The following is a 25,935-nucleotide window of genomic DNA, read 5'->3' on the forward strand; positions in this document are numbered from 1 at the left end:
GAACATCCGCTCTTCCACCACGCAAAATCGAAAAATCGCAACAACAGGCGGTACACATCGCAAATTTATTACATTTCCTTGAGGAAATAATGGAAGGAAAGTCAACTGTGTACGATTTTTGAAATGTACACGAGTATTTCACCTTTCTCGCAGACATAATAAAAGATGATAATTTCTAAAACTATTTCCCGAAGGCACGTGTACTCACACAACTCAGGACAAAATGACCGAAATAACTAAAGAACATCCAAATAACAGCTTGCTTTGTCCTGATTGGCTAATATATGCCAGATGACATGCAGTGGAGCACGGTGCCCATTGGAGAACTGGAGAACGACGTTTCTGGATACGTATATGCTCTCACTCACAAAGCAGAAGTTATCTAATTCGTAAGGGTTTGTTTTAGATATAATCTAGAGAAAATTCAATTGCGTTTAGACGTCCAAAATCACTTTTTTTTTTTTTTTTTTTTTTTTTTTTTTTTTTTTTTTTGTTCATATAACAAAGTACTACGCCAAGTTCCATAAAAATCGTGAGAAATTTTAAGAATAAGAAAAAGTCGGGAGAAATATATTGTAAATCGGGTTGGCGGGAGAGCGGTCTTCTGCCTAAATCGGGAGAATTGGCAACTCTGCATTCGATAAATAACTTTTACCTTTTCACTTCTAAAAAAATTACCAAATTGCACCAAGATGGTTGCATAAATATGTATTCATTATAACACACACACACAAAACAAACAAACAAACCAAAAAAAAAAAAAAAAAAAAAAAAAACAGTAACTTCTAAATTACAGTTTTACAGAGAAGAAACTTCATTAACAGGTTGAGAAGACTGCTATGCATTGGTAAAATTATATTAGATATTAAGTAGTTTAAATTACTTTTTGCAAAAAATTAACTCTTAATTTGCTTTCTGTTCAAGAATTTACATTTTGTTTATTGTGCATTATTTGAAACAAGACTGGATTGGATTATTCAATTATGGCAAAGCACACGAGATCTATTTGCCTAAAGGGAGGTATGCCTTCGTGGAGGATTTTCTAAGGCTCGAATACACGTTACACATATTTGAAACAAGAACTTTTTATATCAGAATATTAATTTGTACATTTTTCAACTTCTTAACTTTTTAAAAGTTCTAATATTTGATGACATTTCTGAACTATTTGTTATTTTTCCAATTTTCTAGTTGAACTCTATCATACTGTATTAATCAAATCATATGGTATGTAAAGAACTATGTTTTATTTAGTATTCTCAATATCAAATAGAAGCTAGAAGAATGCCACTCCTCAGTATATGTTTGAACATGACACCTTTTAAAGTAGCCCTGCTACACTATATATATCCTATAATTGGCAATGGAAGCTAAACTGTTCACCCAAATAGACCATTGTTTGATTCACTTTATTGAAATTAATGTCAATTTTCAAGTGTTAAGCCGGTATTTAATTCTAACTTCTTTTTATATACGGCAAATAATTTAATTCAGTGGTTTGGTTTGGTTTATTTAATTATAGCAAAGCACATTAGGGCTATCTGCCTAAGAGGAGGGATGCCTTTGTGGAAGACTTTCTAAGGGAACTGGGTTGTATACACGTTACACATGGGGAAAACCACGCAAACGCCATGCAGCCAGCCCGTTCACAGGATTCGAACCTCAGACCGAACTACCAGTGTTCAGCGATTTACCCCTCGGCCGCTGGTGTGCCCTTTAATTCAGTGAAGCTTTAGATCATACAAAATTTAAAGAGCCTACACATTCCATATAATTAGTGATCCAACCTCATTTTTATATAAAATGTAACTACTTTTATCAAAGCTAACAATTTGACAAAAGTGAAATTTTTAATAAATAATTTCCAAGTATTCTTTTAAACATAAGTTCAATATATTGATATACAAGTATTGTGTTCTTTTTTTCTTAAATAGTTTTTACTTTATAAGTAACACTATAAATACTCTTTTAATTAACACAACCAATCACGAATTAAGTATATATATAAAAAAAATCTCCTTTTTAGAAAGGCATTTTAAGTATTAAAGAAAAAAATTTATACCTCTCTTGCTAACAGATGATGAAACTCTTGGCTTCTTCTCAGAACCTGTTTTAATGGAGGAAATAAAAAACTTGAAAAAAGTGTACAATAAGATAATAGTAACAATAATAAATAATGTAAAGTTATTAGTACTTTGTTAATAGAGAAATTAAAATAATTTTTAAGATTTCCAAATGATTTGTCAGTTAAACAATATATTTTTGCAGACCACTGGCTTTTAAATATTCTTTCAAAATAATTAATGATATGCAAAATTTAAAGATTAAATTTGTAAAGATCTAATTTTCCATATATATCATTTTATCAAAATTTAAATCATGGTTTAAAACAAATTACTTTTGCCCTTTTAAACATGGACTGCAGCATCCAGAATAATACATGCAGAGAAAACTTCAATTCAAAATAAAGATGCTACATATAAATACTTTTCAATGAAAAATAATTTCTTTATACTAATATTTTAATGAAATATATTAGTATAATGGAAACATAATAAATGTCATATTGATTTATATTAAACAGATAATTACTTTCAAGAACTTCATTATTTACTCTATGTTAGAGAAATCATACTGATAAATTTCAGTAAGCACAGAAACTTACGTTCTTTGCTTCCTTTTCTTTCATACACAACAGGTGAATGTGTTCTTTTTCGAGATCGCTTTCCTGGGCTCTCTTCATCTGAAATTTATGGTTCTAAAATTTTATTATGATCTTATTTATAAAATAAAAACATTTTATAACCAATAAAATAATAGCAAAACCTATTTCATAAAAAGTTACATACGACTGATGATGCATGAAGTATGAATGATGATTCTATATGCCAAAAGAAAATCATTTTAATAGATCCTTCATGCTCTTAAAATGGTTGACAGAATTCTTTTCATAACTATGAATATCTTCTTTATAAACAAACTTTAAAGTTGAATATAAATTAATATTATATGAACAAACTTTTCATAGTGCAGGGAATTTGAAAAGATACATTTATCCAAACAAAAAAAGTACATCTCATACTGCTTACTAAAAACTGAATCAACAATACCTGAATTATAAATATTTGCTAAAGGAAAGGTTTATAATTGCAATACTTCATTTTAGCTCAAAAACATTTAAATTTAGACAAATTAAAGACAAACCTACAGAAACAGCAAAAGCACCTTAATTAATAAAGATACCTTAAAAGTCACATCAGTATTCTTATCAGACATTTGCATATATTCCTTACACACGTTTAAAATTTTTGGAGATGTACGAATTGCTATCTGAATAAATGAATATGGGACATTCTATCTGCCTAAAGGAAGAGCCTAACATACATAGAATATTTTCTCAGGGAAACTGGCCTATATTACCAATGCACATAAGAAAATCAAGAAAACATCAATACATAGAACTTATTTGTCAGGGTTAAAACTACTGCTGCTCATTAGTCTTACCTATTTGCCGATCATTGGGAATAAGGACACACAAATAAATATAGCATTTTAATATTTACATTTAGCTGTCTTCATGTACAAATCCAAAAGTTAATAAATACTCAGTAAATTTATATTTCAATGGAACTGCAATGCCTAATAATGAAATTAACATAAAAATGAATATATATACATATTAAATCTAGAACTTAGTTACAATTATATCAACCACATGGCATTTTATCAATGCATAAGTTACTTTACAATAAATGGTAAATAGAGTTTATTGCTCTATTTACCATCGTGGATTGCTAAGTCATCAGATATCGTTTTTTAAATTTTTTTTATCATCATCACTAACACTGCTTGATCTCTAAATACTTGGACTCATAACCAAAAATCTTAATTTTCAGAGGCTTATAGGGCCACACACACGCTAGAAACAAAGGCTTTTTGATTCTCTTTAAATTTGGCAATAGGAATTGTTTCAAAAAGCAATACAGAGTTATATCCTTATCTTCTTGGACCTCACAAAATTCAGTTTCTTCCAAGTCAGAAATACACTGGAGCCTCAGATCAAAAACGTCTCACTTAGCAAACAATTCAGTTCACGAGCAAATTATCTGAACAAATATGTGTCAGATGATAATTAGTTTAATTATGGCATGACTTTCCAAGAGAAATTAGCTCATATTCACATTAGATATGTGAAAAACCATGAAAACATCCATGCAACCTAGAATTGAATACAGGTCGAAGAGTTTGGTTGCTGGTGAGCTCTTTGTATGATGAATAGCGATCCCAGTTATGAACATTTAACTCAGTAAAATATGATTTTCATAAGTATTTTTGGGCCTACCAGCGGCCGAACGGTAACGTCGCTGAACACTGCTAGTTCCGTCCGAGGTTCGAATCCCGCGAACGGGCTGGCTGCATGGGCGTTTTTGTGGTTTTCTCCATGTGTAACGTGTATATGAGCCAGTTTCCCTTAAAGAGTCCTCCACGAAGGCATCCCTCCCTCAAGACAGATAGCCCTTGAGTGCTTTGCTGTAATCTAATAAACCAAACCAAACCAAACTATAAGTATTTTGAGGTAACTTATGCCACATAATTAATACTCAGCACCATTCGTAAACATCATTTTAGGATTTCCTCTTGCTTAACTCTCATAAACAAAGCTTAGCAGTAAGTGACTTACAGGATTATTAATTTTATTTGAAGAATATTATGATCAGACTGGGTTAACAGCAGTGACTAATAAGCTCACTAAAACTTTGGACACTTTTCTGGTCACCTATGACATGTTTGTACGCAAAATCGTGGCCAGCAAATTAACAATGAAGACAAGAAGAAATTACTAGAGGATTATGAATAGTAGTTAAACATGGAAAAAAAAAAAAAAAAAACTACTATTTTACAAGCAGTAACAAAAGGTGATTGTGGAATAAATGTTCTCAGGTTTGGTTTGGTTTATTTAATTATGGCAAAGCACACTAGAGCTATCTGCTTAAGAGGAGGGATGCCTTCGTGGAAGACTTTCTAAGGGAAACTGGCACGTATACACGTTACACATGAGGAAAACCCCGAAAACGCCCATGTAGACAGCCCGTTCGCGGGATTCGAACCTCGGACCGAACTACCAGTGTTCAGCGACTTTACCGCTTGGCTGCTGATGGGCTCATAAATGTTTCTCAGAAGATGAGAAAGAAAAAAATTATTCTGATCTGCAAAATTTGTGCAAAATGGGTTATGATGAAAAGTTTTCAAGTAGAGATATAACCCTAATAAAGGAGTACCAAGGTACAGCATAAGCATTTTTAATGGCGATGCTATGTTTCCATTTTGAAAACTTTTTAAAGCACAGCTCATGATTGACAAATTTTTGAGTAAAACAGAAGCCCACTGATTTTCAAGCAGACTCGAGTTGTGCTGCGAGACAAATAAATGATATCCTAGAAAGAAACTTACCTGATGGAAATTTTCCATCTAAACAATAACACCTTTGTCATCCTTTTCCATTCACAGTATCAACTCTCCTTTGTACAGGTAAAGTAAAATTAAGTTTTCATCTAATTCATTAACTTAATTTTGTGTTTATCTTCTTTTATTTTATATCAAATTCTTTCTGTTGGTTTCGGTGTAGTAAATTTGAGCAAAAAGTAGTATTATAAAGTAAGCACTCATCTGTGGTCCATAAATGTATTAATGCAGTTGTCTTAAATTGGCAGGCTACATCTAGCCCCTAAAGCAATTTTATGTGGCTCATGAATACAATTGTGTAAATATTTGTTGCAGCGATTCTAGTTATTTGAATTTATATTACTTTCCTTAACATTAAAAACAAACATAAAAAATACAACAGAAAATCTATAAATGATATTAACTAATTTATGTGACACAAATCTTATTCAAAGATTTAAAGATATAGATTTCACTAACTTTTATTCATACCAGCCAAAAAGTAAATACACTAAGGTATGAATTTTTGTACTAAGAATAATCCCTTTGTTAGGGACTACATCTATATATAGAAACGACTTTTTTCAGAGTTGAAAATTATTATGAAAAGAACCGGATTGACTGATAAGCATCTACAATCCATAATGAATATAAATTCCAGTAATTTTTCTCCAAAGCTACAAATTTTATCAGAACTGAAGCATAATCATGTTGTAAGATGTAGTAAGAAATAAGTTCACAAATATTTATATCACATACATGTATTTTTATTTAAGAGTTTTGATTTGTCAAAGGAAAATTTAAAAAATAAAACAGATTAGGTTGTCATTATTTATTTTCAAGTTTTGTTCAACTTAGAAAGTTTTCTACGTACTTACTTACTTAATGAAAACATATTAGAATAATTTGCTATTAATGTCAGTCTAAAAATTTAGTATCTTGCTGTCAATATGAATTATAAAATCCAATTAACAAAAAAGTCTTCTAGGTATTTATTTAACTTTAGATTCCTGATAGAAAATAAATATAAAATTTAATTCTTTTCCTTTACATTATTATTGTTTATATATGTTTCAATAAATACTTAGAATGCCAAATTAAAAATTTTAAATATTTTTCATTTTCTTTATATATATATAAGGGGAAAAAAGAAAAGAAATCTTACCTACCAGCTGCTTTCAGATCATACCTTTGCCCATATGCAACATAATTTTATATTAATCCCTTTTACTTTAAATCTTAGAATTTTAGTTTCGATGAGCAAAACATTTTGGGTGTAAATGGTTTTCAGGAACAAATTAAATTCATGAACTGAGGGTTTCACTGCAATATTATTTTGTAAAACACCTTTGCAACCCTGATCGATGATAGGAACAGTTATACGAAGATTTAAGATGCCAATGTAACTAAAAATATTTATATAAAAATTACCTTTCATATATATATATATATATATATGTACATAATTACCTTTCATATATATATATATATATATGTACATATATACACACACATATAATATAATTTGAAGCAAAACAAAGATTTAAGGTACCATTTCCACACAGCAGATAAAATTGCAACTAAAAAATTATATAAAATTATCTTTTATTCTTATTCAATAATTAAGGCCCGTTTCCACTACCGCATACGAACGCATTACGTCAGTTGAAGACACACCTACAACATCCGTACATGCGTTTCCACTGCCGCACATCTGTAGATTATTTTCATTTTCCGTCGCTAGGTGTCACTGTAATATTTTGGCACCAAACAACCAGTTCGCGAGTTATGACGCTGAACTTCTGAATTTTTCCCGCTTAAGTGAGTATTGTTCGTTTTTGATATGGATCCTGACTTAAACACAGAAAAGTTTTTTTCCTTTTACTTTCAAAGAAATGGGAAGCAAAATGGGGCGGTATGAAAGGAAATTCCATATTATTGGAATTTTTATTTCTGCTTATGAACTGCGAAAGTAAAGTACGCTAGCAATTTTTAGATAAGTAAGGTTATAATGCATATTATGAACATCACTAATTGCATAGAAGCTGAAGTAAATTTTTAGAATTTCTTTGCGTTTCTAGAAGCTTTAAATATTAATGAAATAATATATATATATTATTAAAACTAAAATGTACTGTTACTGAAAAAAATAAAACAAATAAATAAATAAAATTAAAAAAATAGTTGGTACTTTAAAAATACAGAGAAACTGTAAAGAAAGGTTCACAATATTTACACAAAATTTGCTATGCTATTATACCGTTGACTGCCATGCGAGAATGTATATTTTTAAAATATGCCCAAATTTGGGAAGAAAGCTGGTAATATATAAAATTTTAGCATCAATTTCTTCAATTTTAATTTCTTCAGGGTCATAGATGGATAATTTACTAGAAATATTGTTTGTTTTAAAATGCACTATGGGCAGTTATATTTTATGCATAATTCATACAATATTATTTTTAAATTAAAAATTTTTAATTCGTATCTCTTTTTATAGAAGAAGTTATAAAAATAAGCTTTTTTCTTTATATATATACACACACATTAGGTAAAGAAAATGGAAATATTTAATTAATTAATTCCTGTGCTCCTGCTGGAGAGGACTGAATTTAAAATTAATTATTATAGTATTTTTTAAAAAAAAATTTTTTTAGGGCATTAACACTGCCTCATGTTAATTGTAGAACTGGAAACATTCCAAAGTCTGAGCACGTTCACATAAAAGTGAAACGAAAACATGTACAGGGTATGCTTTAAATTCGTATTATATAATTTTCAAAATTTTTTGCGGGGAAAATTTAAATAAATAAGAGCATAAATAAAACATTATATTTAATGCATATAATAATAGAAATAAATTATAAAACACGAATATAGATCAAATTGGAACAAGAAGCTAAGAAAGTTGCAGACAGGGTTGAATACGCATATGGGATTCGAACTCACGACCCCAAAAAGTTAAACTTTGTTACCGTCAGCTTTACCACTAAGCTATCATGACACGGAAATGATATGCATATTTTGGCTTATATACATTTTCAAGTAAATTCTTAAAACTAAATTTTTTGGCCCTATTTCAGTGTGCTATCATCTAAAAAATTCACCAGAGTTTGTTCTTCAGCTTCTAGTACATTTCATATAGAAAACATTATCTTTTAAAGTGGCATTTCAATTGAAGTTAAATGGGCTGCTAAAAAATATATTCCATGCACTTACAAATTATATGTTAGCCAAAAAGGTATATTTATAAATAGAGAAATACAAATTTAACATACTCTTTAATGCAGTAGAATATTTAAAAAGCTATCAAATTTAATTTATAATTAATGTTTTTAGTTTTTTCCTGTTTCAAAAGAAAAAAATAAAAAAAATTTTAATGCTATAACTGATTTGCTATAGCAGTTTGATATAGTCAGACATTCATTTTCATTAAAGGTAATGTGTAAGCAGAACTACAAAATAATTGTTAGGACAAATTTTGCTATTTCATGGACTTGGAATTATAATTTGTGCACCTGATTTTCTAAAAACTGAATTTCTTGAAACCCTGATTTTATCTGTGAACAAGTACTGTAATTGTAGTTATCTTATTTTTCTTATCTTTTTTAACTAAATTCAGCTGATTTCTGTGTTTTAGAGCATGAAAATTTCTCGCTATAATGTTAATTCAGAAATAAGTATTTTTTATCAAAACATTCTTTCCCTAAGCGAGCGTTCATCACAATTTCTGATGCCATTAATTTTTGGTGAAAACACCTGATTGTTCCTTTTTTACCACGTCACCCCAACGCATCCGCAGACATGCGAATAGAAGTTGAACTTTGTTAAACTCCATCCGTACGTCATCCGTCACCACATATCGACCGGATTGCAGATGACAATCAAAGTGAATTCGCTCGCTAATTGGAGAAATGCATACGCGTACACAGAAGTGGAAATGGGCTTTTAATATATATATATGTGTGTGCTATCAAAAAGAGAAAAAGATGAAGCAATGTTGATAGTGTAGCACATAGATAGCTTACAGTTGTAGATCCATACTGGAGAGGAAATTCTGGTTACATAGAATGCTAAAATGTTAAATCCCCAATGATTGCCAGTTGAGTAAGATTAAATATTTGTATTTCAGTTGGCATTTGTGGCCACAATTTACTTGGCACTCTAATCATGCCTATTCAAGAACATTAACAATTTTGATACTGTTGTGATAGGATGACAGCACAGCAGAAGAGGCTGAAGTGTGCAATTATCCAATATGGAAGCTCACAAACAGAAGGTTTTGGCTTAGGTTAGAAAGCTTTCAGTTCTCAAATTTTGAGTTCAAGTTCTGAATTTGCTACGTCATCAGCGTTACGCAAGCCATATGGCACAGAATAATTTAGAAATGGTACAGGCTAGGAAAGTTATAATTACTTTTAGAATACAGAAAGGAAATTCCCAAATTAAAAATGAGGAATTAAAAGGCTATTACTAAATTAAATTCTAAGGCTGATTTACATATATATATATATATATATATGTAATGATATTTTTAAATCAATTGATTAAATTAAATTCTAATAATATTGCTTAATAATGTGTTGGCGATTCTCTACCTAAATTGCATCCCTGTTCCTAAATTTTTGGCGAAATCCTTTCTTTAGTATAAAATATATTAACCTGTTGGCGCCCGCCAAATCGCCAAACTCATAAATCTGTCATATTACATAAAGTCTTTAAGAACACTCCTGATGATAAGATAGCGTCACCTCGTGATTTCAATTAATATCGCTGATTGGATGACCCTCGTGACGCACACTTAGGTATAAATAGGGCTTCTGCTCAAGGTACAAAAAGAACGCTTGTGATATGGATGCTAAAATAAACCTAGCACTTTATGTTCCAAAATTTGTCTCATTCCTGTTGCCCCGGCTGCACAAAACAAATAATGTATGAGAAATTACATTTCAGAAAGCCGGCAGGATACCACCTTCAAAGGGATTATCTAAAAAAGAAGATACCCCAAGGATTATACGGATAAAATGTTACGCACTTAAGATGAATTTGCCGCTGTGCGACTTCTATGTTTCTACATTTTTCTGTAGGCGTTCTTGCTTCAAGAGAATCATCCTTCTGTTACCTGTATTCTGCAGATTATTTTACGTCCAGAGAAGCACCCTTCTGCCCCCTGTGATGCGTGATCTGCGTTTCCATCGAAAGTTCGTCGTTCATCAAATGTGCTCTTACCGTTGACCTACTTTTGAGGATGGAAATCTTTCCCTACGTCTGCGCCGTTCTGTGTTGCTCTCGAGAGCTTTGTGCTTGTGTGGTGATTGATTGTGTTTTGCGAAAATCTAATCAAGAGTGCACAAAAATATGTATTTTTGTGTGGATTTCATCACTCGTATTCTCGTCACAATAAGACAGAAGCAATTAGTAAAATGATTGGCGATGTAAATGATATTATTACTATTGAATTATAATTACTGATTTAATAATAGTGCTTTTATTTTGAAAATTTTAAAAAGTATTATTTTGGTATAAATGTATTTTAAATTTGGTATTTAAAGGATGTATTTTGGTTTTAATATTGTTTTGGGAAAATTTAAAGAGTATTATTTTTGAGTTAGTTTTATTTATGAAAGTATTATTAAGAGAATATTGAAGCTGACATGCTTTCTAGACATCCTGTTTCACAGCACCTCCAACATCATGTACATTTACTTGATAGAAATGAAATAATCCAACAACAAAAAAACTGATAATGTCTGCAGAAAAAATTACCAAGAGATAAATGATATGATGGTAATTAAGAAAAAGAATTTTTATAAAATTGTAGTACCTAAATCTTTAAGATTAAAATTGTTGAATAAAACCCATGAAAATTTTGGTCACCCGGGAGTTCAAATTATGCTTAACTTAATCACTCCTCAATATTATTGGCCTCATATTAGCGAAGATATCAGAAATTTTGTTAAACATTGTCATACTTGTCAACTTCATAAAAAGAAAAAACAGAAAAAATTTGGTCTTATGCAAGACGTACCCCCAACCAACAAACCTTTCGAATGTCTCTCTATTGACACTGTGGGAGGATTTAATTATTATAATTCTACAAAAAAATATTTACATATAGTTATTGACCATGCAACAAGATATGTCTGGGCTTTTCCCTCTAAAAGTGTAACTTCAGAAACCTATGCCAATTGTCTAAAACAAATATTTCAAATACAAGTCCCCGAAAAAATTCTGAGTGACAGGAATGCAGCCTTCACTTCCTCTAGATTCAAAAAATTTCTTAAAAAACATAATGTTAAACAACTTTTAACTTCATCTCACCATCCCCAGACAAATGGTAAAGTAGAAAGAGTAAATCAATCAATAGTAAGTCGACTGAAATGTAAAGTAAATTCTTCTTCTAAAAAAGTACCATGGACTAAAGTGCTAGAGCAAGTTGTTATCGAATATAACAACTCCCCTCATACGGTAACTAAGTTCACCCCAGCATACTTACTATTTGGTAACCTCCCTTTTGAATCTCCAATTGATCAAAATAAATACCCTTCCTTAAATGAAGCAAGGGCTTTAGCAAAGAAAAGAACTATCGAATACCACCGAAAGAATAAAACTAGATATGACATCAGATTTGTAGAATCTAAATTTCAAGCTGGAGATTTTGTCCTTTACGAGGAATTCGAATACCCAAATACTAGAAAATTGACTTCACCCTATTCAGGCCCTTATCGGATTATGAATAAATTATCTAAAGTTAATTATGAAATCAACAGGGAAAATTTTCACACGAAGAAACCAACTGAGATTGTACATGCGTCAAAATTAAGGTTCTATTATCCACCCGAGAACTTTAAATTACATCATGAATAAATCAATAAACTATCCATAACCCTTCTTTTAGTTTTCATCCTGTTGTCCCCCTTAATAGTTGATTTATCTCTCAGTGTCTGAAAAGTTTGTCTGCCCTTTTCTTTTACTGGGCTCCTTCAAACTTGAGTTTCAGGTTCAATGCACTTTCCGTGTGGGAAACACTCAATTGAGGCTATACTACAAGTAGAGTACTATACCCTCACATTTCCTTGAGCTCGTGTTTTTCTATGTTTGTGTTATAAATTGTAGCAACAGTTGAAAAAGTTAAATTTCAGTTGTTGAAACTTCTGAATTTCATTTTTTGTTTCTGCAGCATCGTGTACAAAAAACTGGTATGGATGTTGGAAGTTAAATTTTGTTTTGTTATCATTAATAAGAGAAAAATAGAGTGACAAACTATGTTAAAAACCTAGCAAAATGTGTGTTTTCAACAAGAGTATAAAAGCTCTAGTATCGTGACATAAAAACTCAAATGTTTTCAGTGCCAGTGCGCTAATTAAATGATCCGGAGATCTCCAAAGACCAGTAAAAGACTGAAGATGAGCCTGAATGACAACTCTAATGATTGTACGGACTCATACACAAACTGTGAATGGCATGCCCTAAGATATAAACTTACAAATTCAGTTATATTACTATTTCCTATTGCCGCGTAGCTAACCAGCAATATGTTATTAGTGCTTTATTTGTTCTGCACTTAGTTACTATATTATAATTTCATTAATCATTTATTATATTTTATATACTGTATTAAATCATTTATTATATTTTATATACTGTATTAATTATATTCAAATATTTTATGTCATATTTTATATAACATTTTGTGTGCCTTGAGGTAAATCCAATCAGTTTTCCTACTCACTTAATTTCCTAATAACTAAATTTTCTGCTCTCACTATCTGGACTGTCTTGGGTCGACGGCCGCGACTGCAAGCCTTTTCAGATGGGGGGAATAATTTGTAATGATATTTTTAAATCAACTGATTAAATTAAATTCTAATAATATTGCTTAATAATGTGTTGGCGATTTGCTTAATATTTAATGCATATAATAATAGAAATAAATTATAAAACACGAATATAGATCAAATTGGAACAAGAAGCTAAGAAAGTTGCAGACAGGGTTGAATACGCATATGGGATTCGAACTCATGACCCCAAAAAGTTAAACTTTGTTACCGTCAGCTTTACCACTAAGCTATCATGACACGGAAATGATATGCATATTTTGGCTTATATACATTTTCAAGTAAATTCTTAAAACTAAATTTTTTGGCCCTATTTCAGTGTGCTATCATCTAAAAAATTCACCAGAGTTTGTTCTTCAGCTTCTAGTACATTTCATATAGAAAACATTATCTTTTAAAGTGGCATTTCAATTGAAGTTAAATGGGCTGCTAAAAAATATATTCCATGCACTTACAAATTATATGTTAGCCAAAAAGGTATATTTATAAATAGAGAAATACAAATTTAACATACTCTTTAATGCAGTAGAATATTTAAAAAGCTATCAAATTTAATTTATAATTAATGTTTTTAGTTTTTTCCTGTTTCAAAAGAAAAAAATAAAAAAAATTTTAATGCTATAACTGATTTGCTATAGCAGTTTGATATAGTCAGACATTCATTTTCATTAAAGGTAATGTGTAAGCAGAACTACAAAATAATTGTTAGGACAAATTTTGCTATTTCATGGACTTGGAATTATAATTTGTGCACCTGATTTTCTAAAAACTGAATTTCTTGAAACCCTGATTTTATCTGTGAACAAGTACTGTAATTGTAGTTATCTTATTTTTCTTATCTTTTTTAACTAAATTCAGCTGATTTCTGTGTTTTAGAGCATGAAAATTTCTCGCTATAATGTTAATTCAGAAATAAGTATTTTTTATCAAAACATTCTTTCCCTAAGCGAGCGTTCATCACAATTTCTGATGCCATTAATTTTTGGTGAAAACACCTGATTGTTCCTTTTTTACCACGTCACCCCAACGCATCCGCAGACATGCGAATAGAAGTTGAACTTTGTTAAACTCCATCCGTACGTCATCCGTCACCACATATCGACCGGATTGCAGATGACAATCAAAGTGAATTCGCTCGCTAATTGGAGAAATGCATACGCGTACACAGAAGTGGAAATGGGCTTTTAATATATATATATGTGTGTGCTATCAAAAAGAGAAAAAGATGAAGCAATGTTGATAGTGTAGCACATAGATAGCTTACAGTTGTAGATCCATACTGGAGAGGAAATTCTGGTTACATAGAATGCTAAAATGTTAAATCCCCAATGATTGCCAGTTGAGTAAGATTAAATATTTGTATTTCAGTTGGCATTTGTGGCCACAATTTACTTGGCACTCTAATCATGCCTATTCAAGAACATTAACAATTTTGATACTGTTGTGATAGGATGACAGCACAGCAGAAGAGGCTGAAGTGTGCAATTATCCAATATGGAAGCTCACAAACAGAAGGTTTTGGCTTAGGTTAGAAAGCTTTCAGTTCTCAAATTTTGAGTTCAAGTTCTGAATTTGCTACGTCATCAGCGTTACGCAAGCCATATGGCACAGAATAATTTAGAAATGGTACAGGCTAGGAAAGTTATAATTACTTTTAGAATACAGAAAGGAAATTCCCAAATTAAAAATGAGGAATTAAAAGGCTATTACTAAATTAAATTCTAAGGCTGATTTACATATATATATATATATATATATGTAATGATATTTTTAAATCAATTGATTACATTAAATTCTAATAATATTGCTTAATAATGTGTTGGCGATTCTCTACCTAAATTGCATCCCTGTTCCTAAATTTTTGGCGAAATCCTTTCTTTAGTATAAAATATATTAACCTGTTGGCGCCCGCCAAATCGCCAAACTCATAAATCTGTCATATTACATAAAGTCTTTAAGAACACTCCTGATGATAAGATAGCGTCACCTCGTGATTTCAATTAATATCGCTGATTGGATGACCCTCGTGACGCACACTTAGGTATAAATAGGGCTTCTGCTCAAGGTACAAAAAGAACGCTTGTGAGATGGATGCTAAAATAAACCTAGCACTTTATGTTCCAAAATTTGTCTCATTCTTGTTGCCCCGGCTGCACAAAACAAATAATGTATGAGAAATTATATTTCATATATATATATATTTTTTACCTTACATATATCTTACAATTTCACACAAAGTTTTTTTATATGTGTACATAAAGAGTGTAGAGAAAGGAAAGTAATTTCCAGAAACGTGCTTAATCTAGCAAGCAAAAAGCTCAACAAGCTCATGAAAATCAGAAGCCCTTCTCTTTTAAAAATGTTCACATTCCTTTCTTGTTATTGTGGCATTAGCCACCATCGCAGCATGTTTAGTATACTACACTTCAACAGTTCATGCTGCCCCCTTCCCCCAACAAAAGAAAAGGGGGCTCCCAATTTACATTTGTGTACTTTTTGGCTACAGTTATTATACTAGAAATGTTCAAAATTTAAAAGGGAATTCTAATCACCCTGTGTATAATGGCAGCTGATCACACATATTGATACTGTATTTTCTCATGTACAAAGTTTGTAGTGCGTGTTTTGAAAGCTTATGATTTGGTGACATAATGCTTAACTTCTAAGGATTTCTTAGGAACTTCTTTATTCTTCTTAGGAACTGGATACATATGCATTAAAATAAAACCACTATGAAGAATTAAAAATAATTACGAGGCTGTTCCGGCATCCCTGAACAAAATCCAGACACGTTTAAGAGAGTAACGATATGATGAATGTGCTGATCAATGCAGAATTAGAACATGTTATCTGTGAAGAAAATATAAGACACTGCATGTGATGTTAGATAATGCAATATCCTGCTGGTAAAAGCTTCATGAAAGCCCTTAAAGATGCGAGACAAAAAAAAAAGCTAAAACAGGTCTAACACATAAAACTGATTGGTTAAAATACTAGCTATGTGTGAAACCTGTATCAAAGACCCGCTCATATCAGAAATTCAGGTGCTAAACTGGAATGATGATGCATAGACTTCAACAAATCTCTATAATGTTACTGAACAAGGAAATGACCATCACAGATGTATAATTAGTTTAAAGGTTAAGATTATAAATGTTATTAAATTATGCAGATAAAATAAAAATTTTACAAGCATATAAAAGAATTCCTAAAAAGAGTTTACAGGAATTGTAATAACCTGACTCAGAATCAGAATTTGAAGGAGATGCACTTGGCGATGCAGAGCGAGACATCGATGGAGAGGATGACATGACACTACTGCGACCACAAGAACATGTGACGTCATCTGCAATGGAACTTGATGCATCACTCACTGTACTGAAACATGCATTTTTGCTATCTTTGATTTCACTTTTATCTTTTTCATCAGGAAGGTCATCATCTGAAGCAGCAGACAAATTAATTTTGCTCTCTACAGATTCATGTTTTTCATGCTTTTTCATGACCTCTGGGTGCGATTTCTCTCGACTGGAACTATTGCTGTGGGAAAAGGCTAGAAATGAGGGGAGAAAAATGTATACATTATTTAAAAGCAATTTTTTTTTTCAAAATATATGTTACAAATGAAATTTTATTATCTGCCACACTGTTTATTTCACTTTTGATTATGACTTAATACTAAATTTACAGCAGAGTAAGAGATAATGAACTTTGAATTTCAACAAAAGAATGGAGAATAAAAACAATAGAAAAGCATTATAAAATTTATTGGAAAATATTATTAGCCTAAATAAACTTTCTCTTGTAAAACATCATTCCTTGGATAATAAGTCAGATCTGCAAAAGGGCAGTTTATATATATGCTAAAAGATACAAGAAAACCTTAAAAAAGTGGAAGGAGGGTAAAGGTAAAGAATGCAGAAAACAGCACTTCATGCAGAAATTGGAAAAAGCGGGCATGAAATTTTAATTAAAACTTAAAAACCTGACATAAGGACATACTTAAAATAATAATAATAAATAAATAAATAAACAAACTTAGCCTTGCATAATTGAGGACTGGCCAGTCAATTAATCCAAGTTGCAATCAAGCAACATATGCACTACATTGTTATGAGGATCACAAATGCAAAATCCTGCTTAGAACATACTGCTTAGATGAGTAAACCTTTGCATATTCCCCATATCAGGAACATGTTTATGCAACGAAAAGCACAGGCTAAAGCTTACAACAAATAGTGGTTCACAGTAATGCTTTGAACAGTCATACTGTAGTTTGCTTTAGGACCAATTATCACCTTTACAATGAAGAGCAAATCATAGTGAATTTATAATCATGTTAAGCTATCTTGACATTCAGATGGCACAGATAGGTAAATGCATTTTTCAAGATAATAATGCCCACATTCACCTGAGTTATATGCACTGGTATTTACATAAGTGCTTTGGCTGTGACTGGATCAATAAAAAGATTTGTAGAATATATAAGGAAACATACTAGAGATATATTAGTTATCCATTGTTTTTTCCATTGGAAAGCACTCATTACAAAACAATAACCATCAGAATTGAAATTGGATTAGAACAGTTAAAATGATTAATTATATAAAATCAAAACCATTAAAAAGTCGCCTATTGTATCAATTATGCCAGGCTATGCAGTTTGAATACAAATAAATTTACACATCAGTAGTACAAATATTAGAGAGAACACACTGTTTACAAACCTGAGCCCTGTATAAGTAAGGATGTTTCCTTCCCCCATAAAAAATAAATAAAAATAAAAGTGCTGTTCATTAAAGCATAATGAACCACTGTTGGTACTCCATATGGAAGTTTGACCGTTATCCAGGAGGAAAGTTTTATTTCACATGCTGCTTTAATTAAAAATGAGATATTTCTTGAAGAAGATAACGATTTTGTTCACTTGTTAAATGACAAAGTTTGGTGTGCTAAGCTAGCTTCATCATCTGATATTTTTGCAATTTTTAATAACATACAAGTATAATACAAGTATCCAAGAATCGAAAGAAAATATTTTAACATCAACCAATAAATTGTTAGATTGAAAACGTGAGATTAATGCAGAAGAAGGTAGTTTAGAGAAGTTTAAGCCAGTGTCCATAAGACTGTTACAAAATAATTCATAAAATAGTTATTCATCATTTAACAATACTAGAGCAAAGAATTTTTCATTTCTTTTCCAAATTTAAAAAAAAAAAAAAAAAAAATGCTTGAGCTCAAAATTCCTTTGTGATAAATAACACAGTGTATAGACTAACTTTGAAAGAAAAGAATCATTCAAAAGAATCAATTAACAGGGTTCATAGCCACATTTTAGTTAAAAAAATAAGCACCTATAAGCACTCTTCAAGCACATTTTAAGGGGAGAAAAAAAAATAAAAATAAATAAAAATAAAAAAAATAAATAAAAAAAATAAAAAAAATAATAATAATAAGCACCTGTCTAATTACATTATACACAACTGCATAACCTTAAAAATTAGATTCGTAATTTAAAATATGAGAAATGCAGTATTTATTAAGAGAGAATACGCATTACCTCAACCATGGAAAATAATTACTTTTTTTTGTTTTTAATTTTAAATAACAGTTCAATTTACAGAACTAGTTTACAATGAGACGGAAAAAACTATGCAGAGCTAAACTATATTACAAGATTTAATGATGAAATTTCAGTTCAAAATAGAGAAAATAAATAATAATATTTATTGTATTCGCTTGGAACCTAACAATAAATACAATTTATTTTTCCACTCATATTGATATTTAAATAATTTAAATCTAAATTCTAAACATTTTCTAAATTTTCATTGTATATCAGTTTTCCCTTAACAGATATTGCAAGCAAAGTAATTTAAGTAAAAAAAGAGGAACATTTCTGAAATCAGAAGACAGAAATTTGCTTCATACAGTCATCCTTTAACAGTAAAAGCTTAACTAACCGGCATACTTGGAAATTGGCGAATATTCGGACAGTCGAACGTAACTTCTTGAAAAAGAGGAGCGGAGGGGGTGGGGGTAGACTGTAGCCGTTCTTTAGACTTTTCCACTAAATAAATGCTTTTGACATTTCGATATGTGCATCATATAAAAATAAACCAACGGAACTGAAAAATATTCTGCTTAGCAAGCATAGCAAAACTCTTTTAAGTGTTCATAAACAAATCTCAGACCAAACATCAAAATTAATTATCTCTGCAAAATATCGCAAACGTTATTGCGCAGTACGTGCGCCGTAATTCTTCCCTACCTGATGTTATGCAATCGGAATCAATAGCTGCCGGTATTGGGAGAATAAAGGAGAATAAAGAAGAATAAAGAATTAAATAAAGGAAAAGAAAGAGACTTACCAATCTGGGGTGTTTTTCATTCTAATTTTCAACAACCTGCGTTAAATTTCCAGAATGGAATCATTCTTTGCTTGGGTTGGTAGACCGCAGAACTTTTAGCCCTATTTAATCCAGATTGTAAAGTGACAAAAAAAAAAAAAAAAAAAAAAAAAAAAAAAAAAAAAAAATCCATTGCTTGTTTTGCAGCGAACTGTAACAGTTTCAATATTCGAGATTTTGCAGAGAAAAGAGAACGGGGAGAATCTCCCAACCTTCGTACTGTATAAAGTATTGGCCAAAAAAATTAAATTATTTTGACTATTCGATTACTTCCCCTTTATTTAAACCATTCCAAATATTATTCCTTAGAAAGCTAATTTGTGTTAAAACACAACTATTTTTGGAAGTTACTGCAACTATGTTATTATAAACATTCATACATATAATATAAGCATAACGATCATAATAAACACGAATATGAACTGACCAAGCAGAACAAGAATGCAAATTATTAAGATCTTGATAGAAATTCAAACGTGTGTAGTATTTGGGTGGGAGGAAAAGAATGCTGAATGTACCAGAATTTCCTACTGCTTTCGCAATTCTTTGACCAATAAAACGATGGGCACCTGTCTGTACTCTCTGCACACACCAAAGGTTATGTTAATGCAAAGAAAGGGGGAAAAGCTATTTCCAGGAGTATGATTCACCATTTGACATTCCATATTAGGAGGAAAAGTTGTTTATTTAGTTTTGGTACGGGGAAAAATTGCACGTTCATTTAAAAAAAGCCCTAAAAGCAAAAAATAAGAACTAAAAACAAAAAAATAAGGGCTTTAAAGAAAAAGTAAGCACCTATAAGGGCCTTTACATTTTATTTTCAAATATAAGGACTTATAAGCACTTATAAGGACCGCTACGAACCCTGATTAATTCATTCTGGATTAATCTTAGATACGATTATTCAACAATATCACAAAAAGCTTTCAGTGTGTTATCATAATTTCTCACATCTTATTTGTGCAAATTCAGATTTTCAGCTTTGACCAATATTAGAACGAGAAAAAGGATACACAATTTTAAATCTAAATAAAGAAATAAGATTAGCATTATCTTTTTTACGCTCAAATAGAAATGAAAAAAAAAAAAAAAAAAAAAAAAGACCACCAACATCAAATTTTGCATTCAATGTAATTTGTAATTTATCATTAAATAAGCATTTCATTTATTTTGTAATTCAATTTTATTTTATATTTCATCAAAAATTATTAACATAAGTTACATATCATATAACATTATCATAGTTATATCATAAGTTTATTTTTACAAAATATGTTATAGGTATATCAACCAACCAAGTAAGTCTTTTTAATTTATCTTATCATTAGGGTGTTGCCAAATTTTTAACTTGTTAAAAGTGCACCATAAAAGAAAAAAAAGTTGAGAATCACTGAACTTTTGTGATCTGCATTGAGCATTTCAGGTAAAATAATAGTATAAAATACTTATAACTACCAGTCGGAATTTGCATACTTCTATTCAACGAAGAATTCAGGCAGTTTTGGATACCAAAGGTACTATTATGTTCTACTAGTTAGACAATTCATTCTTTTTATGTGTCTGCAATAGCATTTTGGACAATCAATATGTATAGAAAAGGAAGCAAATGCACTTCTTCAAAATGTGTTCTTAAATAATTACATCTCTTTAAATTTTGAAAAATTTACAGCAACAGTTTCAATATCTGGTATTCAATAATATCAATTGCTAATAATAATATAATTGTATAATACGAATCGCTGAAATAAATAAATAAATAAAATTATTTATTAATCATTACAATGTTCAGTAAATGTTTCATTTCAAAAAAGCAATTATGATTAGAAACTTTAACTAACAGCTAAAACAGCTCAATAAAGACACTAAATTTTCACTTTAAACAGATTACCTTACCTCAATGGTCTGAAACTTGCAGTATGCGAACACATTTCAGTAATGTATTTGTTGTAAATAAAGTAATACACCAGAAAATTTAGAAACAGAGCTAATTAACTTAGTGTAAAATAAATCTTGTTCAAAGATTTGAAGATACAGATTCGATTAATTTTTATTCATACCTGTCAAAAGATAAATATGCTCAATTACAAATTTTTCTACTAAGAAGAATTGCTTTGTTCGGAAATATATCTATATGTGAAAATTTTTTTCTTACAATTGAAAATTAATAGAGGAAAAAACCCAATTGATGGATGAGCATCTACATTCTGTAATGAAGATAATTTCTAGTAATTTTTTCCCAAGGCTACAAACTTTACCAGAACCAAAAAATCATCAAGCTGTAGTAAGAAATTAACAAGTATATGGTTATTTCCAAACAAATACATTTTTTATTTATGTTCCAAAGAAAGATTTGTGAATAAGAGAAAGAGATGACATTGTTATTATTTATTCTCAAATTTTGTCCCACTTGGAAGATTTTCTCTGAAAACTTAAAATGCTTTCATTATTTATGTTTAGTGTAACATAAAGTAAGTTAATGATAAATTAACACATTAAAATTATTTGAAATAAATGTCATTCTAAAAATTCGCTGTCAATTACTGGAATTACAAAATGTAACAGACAAAAATTTCTTGCCGATACCAACCTTTAGATTTCATATATAAATATTATAATTTTTTTTCCTTTATGCCATTATTATTTATGTATATTTTGATAAATATTTAGTAAGGAAATTTAAAATTTAGTTGAAACATCTGTTATTTTGTTGATAAAAATTTTTCATAAAAAAAAAAAAAAAAGAGCTCTCTGTTTTTAGTTTTAGGATTCAACATATGTTCAGTTTGAGTCTAAAATCACTGCCTTATCTACTGTATACAAAAGAATGCACTCTTCATTTTAAAATCTGCATTTGAACAAAATGAATGAAGATTTTAAGCTAACCATTCAAGTCAGCAAAATGAAACCAATGACTTAGATTAATATATTATCATTACTGAAAGGATGTTACTCTTTTATATGTGACTGTTTGAAGAAAGAAGTTAGTTTATCAGCATAGATGACAAATTGAAAATATACTGCAAATTAATTCACTGAACGAAGAGATAGTATGCCTTCTAACTTATTTATGTAGTATATGTTAATAACTCATGTGTTTAATTTACATATGATTTATTCAAATAAATTTCTGGAGCTCTTAAAAACATACAGATGATTTTATGCAAAACGTTTCTTCATGTTTCTAAATACGAAATATAATAAAAATGCTAAAAATATGATAAAAAGACAAATTTACATTTGTTGGCCAAGGCTTTGCTCTGTTGATCTGTGCCTCTCAGAACACATTTCACAACAGGCTGTGGATTTTGTGGAGCAGGAGCAGGTTTTTTTTGAACTACTTTTACAGACTTCCTAACTGTTGATGGTGCAGATATAATACCTGCAGGAATGGATCTTTTAGGTGCAGATTCAACCTTAGCAGTAGATGCTAAAAGAAAACAAGGAAAAGATACATTCAAGGAAAAGTCCACACCATCCATTCTTACAAAACATTAACCCTCCAAGCAGCCAAGGGCATGTGGTCAGTGATATTTCCTTGATTATAATTCCAAAATGAACCCTCTCTTTGGTACCTTGTTTCCTTTTTTCCAATATATATATTATTTTAAGCTGGATATCTGCATTTGTAAAGATTTTACGACAAATATTTTCAAACGTATGCATGGTTCAGCTGCTTGGAAGGTTAACATCTAATAGCAACACGCAAAGTCTTTCACATGGGTGAGCACTAGCCTTCTACCATATTTATAATTATTTTTATACAATGGAATGAATGCCTTAATATTTCTTGTATTTAAATTAATCATGAAAGTGATACTATATGCATAAAAAAGAAATAAATGCCAATCCAAAGGTCTCCATTAAAATAAAATTTTGTTCTAAGACTTTTACACAGTTATTGTATGCCAAAATTAAAGTATGTGATATGCTTTTTTCATATCAGAATTCTTGTTGAGCTAATTTTGCACCTCTCACATTTTAAGAGCTTTATGATATAAAAACAGACATGGATTGTTTAATATTTAAAATAAATAAGAAAAACATGTTAAAATATATATTTTTTATTAACCCCTTACCAATGTCACCTGAATCCAGTTCAGGCAACTCAATTGAGCCAAACTGGGAATTTATGTAAAACCTAACATGAATGTTTTCCTTTATCGAATGCTTAATGAAATCCAATTGCACATTTATTTGAAAGATGGGTGGGATTAGCTGTAAATACTGTTTTCCTGAAATATACTCCAATAGGTAAGCGGTTAAGGCATAAATTAAACAAAGTGCACTTAAATAATGAGATACTAATAGAGATTAATATTAAAGCATTAAGAACTACATACCAGATCTTTAAAGGAATGCATTGGATTTTATTATTATTATTCTTTAGGCAATGCATGCAAGGGCTACTTGCCTATGAGAAGGGATGTATTCATGAAGGGTTTTCTCTGGAAAAAATACATGAGGAAAACCATAAAAACTTTCTGCAGTCAGGCCATTCAGAATCTGGAAATGAAATCTAAGATGAATCATCAGTGTTCTGTGGCTTTTAATTATAGTTGGCCCTTTGAAAGTGAGATACAGGAGAAAAAGACTACTTTTCACAAATCTAAAAATCCCTAATTCCTTAAATCTTTCTCCACAGGGATGCTACCATTTTATTGATTTATTATTGAACATTTTAGTTGCAGTACTATTGCACAGGGTGTGAGTAGTTTTCCAAAGTTCTTAGAAGAGACATGTCACCATTTTTATGCTATTTATTTTTAAAAGATTTTAGTTGTAATATTATTGAGCAGAATTCTAATTTACTTATTTTTTAATCTTACGTAGCTGTGGATAGATGATTAAAAAAAAAAAAAAAAAAAAAGTTGAATCAAAAACCAAAAAAGCAGCAACAGACTGTTACTGCTTTATATTTGGCAAGAATATCCTAAATATCACTATACACATGGAGTGACAAGGAATTTCATTTGTCACAATTTTTTCACTGGAGGTTTAGGTTTTCTCTGAGTGAGTTTTTTTCATTGAAAATAATTTGTGACACAAATCTAGATTAACTACATTTCATAAAGGTATACTTTTCCATTTTACAAAATAATATCCAGATCTGTGATTAGATTTCTACTGTATGCTGCTCTTGATGAAATGCAAAGGCAATTCTTTAATGTGCTTATCTTTTGAACTTTAATAATGCAACAGTAACTCAATACAAAAATATTGCAATTGAATTTTTTTAACCAAAATTCCGCAAAAAAATTACATCTTAGTGAAAATAATCACAAGTAAAATAACAAAAATAAATTTACCTGGTGCATCTTTTTTCACAATTATTGTCTTCTGTATTATTTTAGTAGGAACTGAATTTGTAGACTGTTTGGAAGTAGAATTAGAAGCTTTTACTGTCTTTGGCACTATCTTTTTCACAATCCTTACTGGAGCCTATTTTTTGTGTATGTAAAAAACAATGTAATTCTTATTATTTTTACATAAAACACATTCACACATAATTTTAAAAAATGAATTATTGTAGCAAACCAAGTTTCAGATAACAGTTATATACCAACCTTACTGCTTGGCACATTTGAAGTTTCACTCTTTTGACTTGGTTTTATTACCACTTGCCTCATGGAACTTCCATTTGCATTACTTTTAACTGTAGCCTTTTTTTCTCCTGAAACTGATGGTTTGGCTCCTTTTACTTGTGCTTTCACAACTTTCTTCACTTTAGTCGTACTTTTTTCAGATGTTTTGACTGGAACCTTTGCTTGGGGGCTCACTTGAGGCTTAGCAGCTAATTTAAAAGATGAATTTAAGATTATGAATTGCTTTTGCATATGCCCAATTTGCTTAATAATTATTTGTAACTTATATTAATAAATAATATTTAGTAAATAATATTTTTTGCATAGGTATTCGAAATCTCGACAAAACCATTTTTAACCGTGTTCAAACTCATGACAATCATGAGACAAAAGTACTTTTAAAGCACTGAGCTCTAATTTTCTTAGCGTGTCATTTAAGAAAACTCACACTTAAAAAAATGTGATACATATCCATAATTTCTATAACTTGAAAGACACTTATTTTTTTATTACCTAAACAAGCTGTTATCACCATAACCATAATAATATGGTTTAAAATTTGTTTCTTCAAATCTCATCAGATAAGAAACTCTGAAAGCAGATATAAGTATACTATATAGTGTTTTTAAATAGTCTGCAAAATACATATGAAGCTCTTGC

At 30.3% G+C, this 25,935-nt stretch overlaps 1 protein-coding gene across 2 annotated transcripts in view; it reads right to left on the reverse strand.

The window, feature by feature from the left end:
• Positions 1 to 25,935, reverse strand: part of Ythdc1 (YTH domain containing 1) — a 125,201-nt gene that overhangs the window by 66,655 nt on the left and 32,611 nt on the right. The window contains exons 3-8 of one of the 2 annotated variants that reach the window (XM_035366526.2): positions 25,258 to 25,484; positions 25,000 to 25,132; positions 22,929 to 23,120; positions 16,519 to 16,833; positions 2,666 to 2,743; positions 2,063 to 2,107 (exon numbers count right to left, since the gene is read on the reverse strand). In XM_035366526.2, the coding sequence (XP_035222417.2) occupies positions 2,063 to 2,107; positions 2,666 to 2,743; positions 16,519 to 16,833; positions 22,929 to 23,120; positions 25,000 to 25,132; positions 25,258 to 25,484 (990 nt within the window). The remainder of the gene's footprint in view (positions 1 to 2,062; positions 2,108 to 2,665; positions 2,744 to 16,518; positions 16,834 to 22,928; positions 23,121 to 24,999; positions 25,133 to 25,257; positions 25,485 to 25,935) is intronic. The other variant, XM_035366527.2, reaches the window with a different exon arrangement.

This window comes from Stegodyphus dumicola, chromosome 2 (genome assembly GCF_044657685.1).
Source record: "Stegodyphus dumicola isolate Sdum_Otavi_A_Nest chromosome 2, ASM4465768v1".
Classification (NCBI taxonomy): Eukaryota; Metazoa; Arthropoda; class Arachnida; order Araneae; family Eresidae; genus Stegodyphus; species Stegodyphus dumicola.